General features: G+C 36.8%; 2 protein-coding genes across 2 annotated transcripts; one reads left to right on the top strand and one right to left on the bottom strand.

Annotated features, from left to right (window-relative positions):
- Positions 1-413: 413 nt before the first annotated feature.
- On the bottom strand, positions 414-1,829 carry LOC134251512 (uncharacterized). Its single transcript, XM_062733929.1, has one exon. It carries the CDS (start codon positions 1,827-1,829, stop codon positions 414-416), a length of 1,416 nt encoding a protein of 471 aa, XP_062589913.1.
- Positions 1,830-7,167: 5,338 nt separating this feature from the next.
- LOC134251511 (uncharacterized) lies at positions 7,168-8,764 on the top strand (the record flags this gene model as incomplete). Its single annotated transcript, XM_062733928.1, has 4 exons — positions 7,168-7,337; positions 7,517-7,696; positions 7,788-8,042; positions 8,698-8,764. Coding segments are annotated over exons 2-4 (457 nt in total), but the record flags the coding sequence as incomplete, so codon positions are not given.
- Positions 8,765-8,770: the final 6 nt, after the last annotated feature.

Raw genomic sequence — 8,770 nt, 5'->3', positions numbered from 1 at the left:
TTCATTATATGCCTCTCAATGTGCTTCAAGGTTTTTGCAAAGCTCTATAAATCACTTCTTATTTCATATCATGTTAACTTAATAAACATTGGTATCTAAAAATGCTTTTACGGGATAAAAATGTCTTCTTTTAATTAGACCTTTCTGAGATGTTCAAAGAACCTTGAAGCACATTGAGAGGCATATAATGAAAATTTTTGCATGAAAAAATTTAATTTCCAAGCTTCATTTAAAGAACTTTGTAATGAAATTATAAGTTAAAGACACGTCCTTCCTGGCTGAGGGTCGGAGTCCCTTAAAGACTGTTTGTAATGAACATAAGTTTGTAAATTTTAATAAAATAAAACTAATAGATGAGTACCTTTTAGGCTTTTTTAAAAAAGATGTATCACATTATATACCTAAATACATGTCTATCTAAGATATTTAATTTTCTTAAGTTTTCCACTCCACTCAGCCACAAACAAGTTGTCTTTTTTGTCCACACATAAACCAAATGGATCCTTCAGATCACAGTTATCTATATAACGGAGGAACTGTCGGTCCTGGTCTAGGATGTGGATACAGTGGTTATCACCGTCTGCTGTCAGGATCTGACTCTGGCTGTCCGTTGTGATGCCAAAAGGTTGAAATGGTTTGTTCTTTTTAGCAGAAGGATGACCAGTGTATCTAAATCGGAGTTTTCCAGCCTGATTGACAACCACTACAGCACCAGCTTTATAGTCAGCCACACAGATATCCAGGTTTCTGTTCTCACTGATGTACTTGGTGTTTCTATTTCCTGAATACAGAGGTTTACCCTCCTCAGCAAACTGTATTGTTTGTTTCTCTGTGGAGCCTGAGTAACGGACAACTTTGGACCGTGGTCTAGGAAATATAGAAACCAAGAAATAATCATCGCTGCACATGGTAACCAGGAGATCACCAGAGGAGGTGACACAGAGTTGTGTATGTATCCAGTCCTGTAGTCTGATCATCTCCACTGTCTGTCCATTCTTCACTTTATTTATGGTCTTTCTTTCCCAATCAGAGTAAACTAAAGCCCCATCAATTGTCACCTTGTAATGCTGTTCAGTATCTATTGTCTTGGGGCTAAATATTGGCAGTGATACTAGAACTTTTGGAGGAAGATTGCAGAATTCTTGGTTTTTAGACTTATATTCTATAGCCATAGATACTAGTATTTCATTTGATTCTTCCACTTTTTTCAGACTGAGCAGTGTTTGTTCAATAACTGACTGTATCTGTTTGATTTCTTCCAGATGTTTCTTTAGAATGGCCTTGTGTTTGATTTTCATCTCTTTAATTTCTGTTGTCAGTTTGTTGACAATGTTGTCAATTTCTTTGTGGCATTCTTCCCCATGGTTTTTCACTGCTGTTGTAAGTTTCTCATATTCTCTTTCTAAGTTTTCTATCTGGATTTCTGAACCAGTGGCAATTTCTTCATATGTTGGGGAAATTATGCTTTCTATATCCTGTAAGTCTTTTTCAATGGTTTGTCTCTTTGTGTTATAAATTTCGAAAAGGTTTGACATTGAGTGTCTCTTATGACTTTCAGATACTGAGCACAAAGCACAAATAGGGATGTCACATTCTTTGCATTGTAATTCACAGGCTTTGGTCGGATGTGTTGTACACTTTGGATAAATCAAGGTTGATTTTCTTTGCTGAAATGGGACAATTTGATGCTTGCTATACTCCTCAGCAATGTGTTCTCCAATACAGGGTTTACAAAGCTTGACATGACAGAATTCACAGTACATCTGTACTATAGCTGTCTCGCATAAGTCACATCTGATCAAATCCTGGGCACTGAGGCGGGGATCCATGATGGCTTTGAATCTAAAATTTGAGATTTCTTTTATTCATGATTTTTTAAATAGTAATATACGAGGGTTGTTCGATATGTATTGTGTATTGTACGATATCTCAAAAGCATTCTATTCAAATAGTCAAATGGACATTACATCCCTTCAAAGTATTCTCCGTGATTTGAAATACAAAATTTTAATCTATGAATCCATTTCTGAAATGCGTCACGGTACGCTGATTTAGGTATAACTCTGAGGCACTGACTGACGGCTGAGCCAAGGGCCTGCCGGGACTTGTATCGACGACCAGAAGTTTTTAAGTTTTGGAAAAAGGAAAAAGTCGCATGGTGCTAGATCCGGAGAGTATGGTGGGTGTGGCAAGATGGTAACATTCTCAGACTTCAAAAATAGCTTCACAAGCTCAGATGTATGTGATGGAGCATTATCATGAAGAAGGCGAACATGCCTAAATCCCTACACAGGACATCGTTTCTGATAATATTTCTTGAGCTTTTTCAGTACAACATCTCGGTAATACCGACCTGTAACACTTTTGCCCTTCTGCACCGGAATTTGTACGGCTAAACCATCACAAGAGAAGAATATGCAATAAAGGACCTTCTTTGTGCTCATTGTCCTTTTGGCAACTACAGGCCTTCTACCGTGTTTGGTTAGCCGTAATTTGTTTCCAACTTTTCTTACTGGTTCAAAATAGTGAACCCATTGTTTCGTCACCAGTAACTGCAAATTATATTGATTGAAGTTTGGAAACATTTTTAGCAGTCGCTTGGCGGTTTGTATTCGTACCCTTTTTTGGTCATCTGTCAATATATGGGGTATCCATCTGGCAGAAATCTTTCGTACTTTCAAAATACGCTTCAAAATGAAATACACCCGCGATAGCGATATGCCAACAGCTTTGGCAATATCACGAATCATGTACCTGCCATCACTTTCAATTATTTCCTTGACTTTTGAGACATTTGTCTTGCCTGATACAGTCACAGGTCGACCCGATTTTGCTGCATCTTTGACGGACTCTGTGCCAGTCAGAAATTTCTGTCTCCACCTACGAACTGTCTCATAAGATACATGTACCTAAAATCAGACCCATAAACTTCCCCCAATTCAGTAAAAATCTGCTTTACCGAATTACCGAGTTTTGTGCGAACTTTTATATAAGCTCTAATTTCTTCAATATTCTCAACCCGTTTCCCAACCATTTTTACAACAGTTGTCAACGACTGGCTCTATTGAAATGACGATTATTTTATAACCATGTGTAGATGAAGGCTCGTGTTTATACTTTTGGCAAGGTATTGAATAGAGTTATCCAGGAGTATAAATATCGACGAAATAGTGCAAGGCGTTATCGCACTGTGGCACAATACACAATACATATCGAACAACCCTCGTAATATGCACTTTAAATTTTGAATGAATATACTCAAATTTATAATATATAATTTTCTTTTTATTATTCTTGGAAAAACTCTATTGATTATTAGACGATATCAAATAAATGTTATATAGAAGTCACATTTTTTAAATTTATTTTCTATTTTTAGATTAAACATGTTAAAAATGAACATATTCTGAAAATTCTCAAAAAAGAACTTGTTATACCCTACGCAACAAGTTGCGTGAAGTACGAGGGGCATTTCAAAAGTTCTTAAAACTGTTTCAAAAAAAAAATTGAATGTTTCACGGAGATTATTGAGTTTGATATCATTGGAAAGATCAGAAAAATATACACTTATTGTGACGTCACTTTATAGTCTTTATGACGTAATATTTACATTCGCTGTGTTTTTCTAATAAGCCAACTGTGAAATTGATTTGAAAGTCATTTTCGTGTATACTCACGAGTATAAATATACACGTATATACTGATTGTGTATAGGGATTAGCGTTTCACATGGTCTGCACGACCGTCAATACCTCGGGGTGCCACGCATGTAAAATTTAGTCCCTCCCCTTACCTGAGAAAACCCTACTGTTAAAAATCTTGGCCTTTAAGAATTTTTACTGTTCTTTGAATTTGCCCCATTTTAAATTTGCCCACTTGTGACTATTAGGGCGAAAGAAATAAAAATAAACAAGAGGCCCATGGGCCACATCGCTCACCTGAGAAGCTTTGACCATTCTGTTCTTTACCAGATTTCCCCCTTGTAATACATTATATATCCCCACCCTACCCCACTGATCATAATTAAGACATTTTGAAATCAACTACCCCAGGATCCTTCCATGTGCAAATAAGTTTCAGCTTTTCTGGCCCAGTGGTTCTTGAGAAGAAGATTTTCCAAGATTTTTCCTATATATTTCTATGTAAAACTTTGATCCCCCCATTGTGGCTCCACCCTTCCCCTGGGGGTCATGATTTGAACAATTTAAAATCTACATTACCCAAGAATTCTTCCACATAAGTTTCAACTTTTCTGGCCCAGTGGTTCTTGAGAAGAAGATTTTCAAAGATTTTTCCAATATATTTCTATGTAGAAATTTTTATTACCAATTGTGGCCCCACCCTTCCCCCGGGGTCATGATTTAATTTGGAATCTACACTATACCAGGATGCTTCCACATAAGTTTCAGCTTTTCTGGCCCAGTGGTTCTTGAGAAGAAGATTTTCAAAGATTTTTCCTATATATTTCTATGTAAAAATTTTGATCTCCCTTTGTGGCCCCTCTTCCCCCGGGGTCATGATTTGAACAATTTAATATCTACACTACCTGAGGATGCTTTCACATTAGTTTCAGCTTTCCTGGCCCAGTAGTTCTTGAGAAGAAGATTTTCAATTTTTCCAAGACATTCTGATGTAAACCTTTGATTCCCCATTGTGGCCCCACCCTTCCCCCGGGGGTCATGATTTTTACAATTTAGACTGGTATATCCAGGATGCTTTCACATAAGTTTAATTCAGCTTTTCTGGCCCAGTGGTTCTTGAGAAGAAGATTTTTCCTATATATTTCTATGTAAAACTTTGATTCCCCATTGTGGCCCCGCCCTTCCCCCGATCAATTTAATATCTACACTACCCAAGGATGCTTCCATTAAAGTTTCAGCTTTCCTGGCCCAGTAGTTCTTGACAAAGAAGATTTTCAAGGATTTTTCCTATATATTTCTATGTAAAACTTTGATTCCCCATTGTGGCCCCGCCCTTCCCCCGGGGGTCATGATTTGAACATTTTAATATCTACACTACCCTAGGATGCTTTCACATAAGTTTCAGCTTTTTCTGGCCCAGTGGTTCTTGAGAAGAAGATTTTTTAATGACCCCACCCTATTTTTGTCTTTTCTTGATTATCTCCCCTTGCGAGGGGGATATGTCCCTTCCTTTTTAACAATTTAAAATTTCCCTTCACTCAAGGATGCTTTACACCAAGTTTGGTAAAATTGGCCCAGTGGTTCTTGAGAAGAAGTCGAAAATGAGAAAAGTTTACAGACGGACAGACAGACGGACGGACGACGGACAAAATGTGATCAGAAAAGCTCACTTGAGCCTTCGGCTCAGGTGAGCTAAAAAGGGCAAAAATTTCCCTGTATACTTCCCTGTATTCAGTAATCATTTCTTATAAATTATTTTAAAAAGAAATTAATACCTTAAAATAAGAATTTAGTCTAATCTTCTCTCTATCTCTGCAAATAAAGAAAAAAATTAAGAAATCACGGATATTGTCTTTCTCAATAAGTCTTAATCTTTTAAGGGACCACAAGAAAAAAACTTTTAGATAAAATAAATCAAGCTTGGTAAAACAAATCCATGGCTAATCACTGCTTATAAATAAAATTATTGGAAAAGAAAACAGTACCTTGAAACAGATATTATATAAATCTTATTCTTTCTCTGCAAAAATAGCAATTGGATGTGACTTTATCACCTGATTCAGTATAGGTTAAAATACAGGTACACTTCCTGTCATGTTTCATTTAGAGTTATCTCTCTTGTTTTAGGCTTCTGTATAGTTATGTACTTATTTTTTGTTGGTAAAATACATACCGTCTAGTGTCATTTAAAAATTTTTTTTATGCATGTAGTTGGCTTAGGTGGAATTCAAACACTGCAGTTAAATAGTGTATTTTGTACAGTTAGTGAGACACAGAGAAAAGAAATAGTTATGTGCATGTTTAAGAATATTTCACTATCAATTCCTGAGTTCCTAACCAAATGAACCAATCATGGGAATATATGTCATTCTGCATGACTGTACTTATAGATTTTACTTATGGTATTTATATGCTTTATGGAAGTTACTTTGAAAGTTGAAAAAAAGTAAAATGTCCCTGGACATGAACAAATCAATGATCATATATCTGGTTTTATAAACCTTTCTATTTTATTAAGGACCCTGGCCAAGCAAGCTGAGGCAGAAGCAGAACTACTGAGACAGAAACAACAGAAAGCTGAGAGAGAAGCCATGATAACTGGTGAGCTGTGTACCTGACCAGTGAGATTCTGAAGGAAGTCCTGGATCAGAAGACATCGAATATGTCCACCGCAGAAATCAGGTTATCTTTTGGATAAAACTCAGATTTGTTACAAACATAAAAACATAAGGAAATTCCAAATAGTTTTGTATTATCCTTATTTTGAAGAATAACCTACTAGTATTTCTAATTTAAATCACTTTTTTTCATTTTGCTAGTTTTATCATTACTGAACAGAAAAATACATGTACAGTGTATATTCTAATTCGAACATCATTGTCATGATCATAGGGAAGTGCATGCTGAATTAAAGAGGCAAAGAATCCAGAGGTGTTCTGCAGAGATAGCAGATGTCATTCTGAACTCCTCCATCCAAGACATGACTCAATCTGTATCATCAGAAGTTTATCAGAAAGATGTCGTGGAAAGGCTTCAACAGTTAGCTGACCTTGAACATTGTGTCAAGGTCAAAAGAACAGGGCGCTATCTCAGAATGTGGAAAGCTAGCACGGCTGAATTAAGTTTAAACGCTCCTTGCTAGACTTCCCTTCATCAATCTCCATGATGGATCCAGCACAGCAGATAGAGGCCTTAATTCCAGAGAGAAGGGTGGAGGGGGTGGATGAGGGAGGATTCTATGTGAACCAGACAACAAAGTTATCTGTGGAGTCCCCAGTGATATTTGTGAAGAGATCAGAGATGGAAGACAAAGTCCTGACGGCTCATGAAATCTACAGGAATCTATGTCGACAAAAAGCCTGGAAACCTTTAGACATTTGTTCTCTAGGTGGACATCATCTGCTGAAGAAAAATAGAGTGTCGTGTAAAAGAGGTCATCATTAAAGCTGAATGAAAAAAATTGAAGCCAGACAACTTTGTTAAAATCATTGTTATGAAATAAGTTGCATGTTCATATACTTTTTTTTAGAAAATGTTAAGTGCAGCCAAGTGTTTTGGAAACTGGTGATTTCTTTACCTGACCCAGACTACATACAGACAGACCACCAAGGTCAAAGTCTAAGTAATCTCACTAAATGGCTGAAGGCCAAATTCTCAAGAGGGACCCCCAAATCTGACCAACATTCTTCAGTACAGGTAAATCTAACTACTTACATGTAACCAACAGGTATTTGAAAGATATATGATTTGGAAAAGCTAGTCAATCAAGAAAATCAAATATTTCACTCAAAAAAAGATGAGAAATGTTAAAGATGAAAATTATTTTGATGTCAGTGTTATTTGTTATTTAATTTCATATTTTTTAATATTGATAGAATGAACTGCTGAGTTTGTATACTGTACCTGTTACACATGAATCAATGTCAGGCAGTCTGGGTCTTTGTGTGAGGCTCCTGGAGGGTAATATATCCATTTCTGATGTACGTGGTTCCCTTCTGGGAACCTCTTGTCTTCTTTTTGTTATGCCTCCACCCCTCAATGAAGATCCAGAGTGGGTAAGTCAATAGCTCAGAGAGAGAGATGTGTTAATTATTCTACTAACAAGTACTGTAAAACATCTTTGTGACCATATCTAATGTTCTTTAGCTTCTATTGGAAGAAGAAAAAAGAAGATTAGAAGATCTCCTTATGAGCAAGCCAACCTCTCCTGCTCTCTCATTGGTTGAATTGTGTCCAGTCCCAGCCCATGAAAATTTAGATGAGGACTTTATAATGAGATGTCTGAATATTGATGAGCTGGTTGCTGATGGGAAGATAAGTGACCTGTCCCTCTGTGTTGTGAAATATGATGAAGATTTTCCTCAAGGTATGGATGTTGAGGAACCCGAGGTCACAGAAAAAGTAAGTGTTCAAATGCCAATATTTCCTGACCAGTCTCTCTGAAATTAATTTATTATACCCTCGCAAACAAAGTTTAGGGGTATATAGGAATCTTCTTGTCAATCTGTCTGTCTAGCTGTCCATCTGACTGTGCAAACTTTTCCGGTCCATATCTTTCTTACAGAGGAACATAAGAATCTACTGATTGTTCATGACCTGAGGGTGTGGCATGACTTTGACCAAAGGTCATTTAGGCAAGTTCAAGGTTACTGAAAGAACAATTTCATAATTTGTGTCCAATCCATATCATTCTTATGAATAATCTAGTTGAGTTACCATTTGACAGATATTGCTTATGACCTGAGGGTTTGTCATGACATTGAACCAGTGTTATTTGTGCAAGTTCAAGGGCACTGACAGAAAAAGTCAAAATATGTGTTCGGTCCATACCTTTCTTATGTGAGAACCTCAATCTACTGCTTCACAGAAAGATTGGTTATGACCTGGTTATGAGGGTGTGCCATGATCTTGACCCATTGTCATTTTGGTGAGTTCAAGGTCACTGAAAAAGTTCATTATTCATGTCAATATCTTTCTTATGGATAAACTTTGTGAGTTCCCATTTTACAAATATGTTGCTTATGATCTGAGGGTTTGACTTTGTTTCTATATGTAGTTATCAGAGAGTGTGAGGTGGCTGACAGAACACTCCCCTGATCCTCCCAGTTTGAGGGTCCAGTATTGTAGGA

This window comes from Saccostrea cucullata, unplaced genomic scaffold (assembly GCF_032062105.1).
Source record: "Saccostrea cucullata isolate Sc308-1 unplaced genomic scaffold, CSIRO_AGI_Scuc_v1 ctg19079, whole genome shotgun sequence".
NCBI lineage: Eukaryota > Metazoa > Mollusca > Bivalvia > Ostreida > Ostreidae > Saccostrea > Saccostrea cuccullata.
Note: the sequence above shows the minus strand (reverse complement) of the source record. Positions and strands in the feature narration are given on the sequence as shown.

Excerpts from the sequence above, each read along its gene's own strand:
- LOC134251512 (XM_062733929.1), bottom strand. The coding sequence starts at position 1,829 with ATGGATCCCCGCCTCAGTGCCCAGGATTTGATCAGATGTGACTTATGC.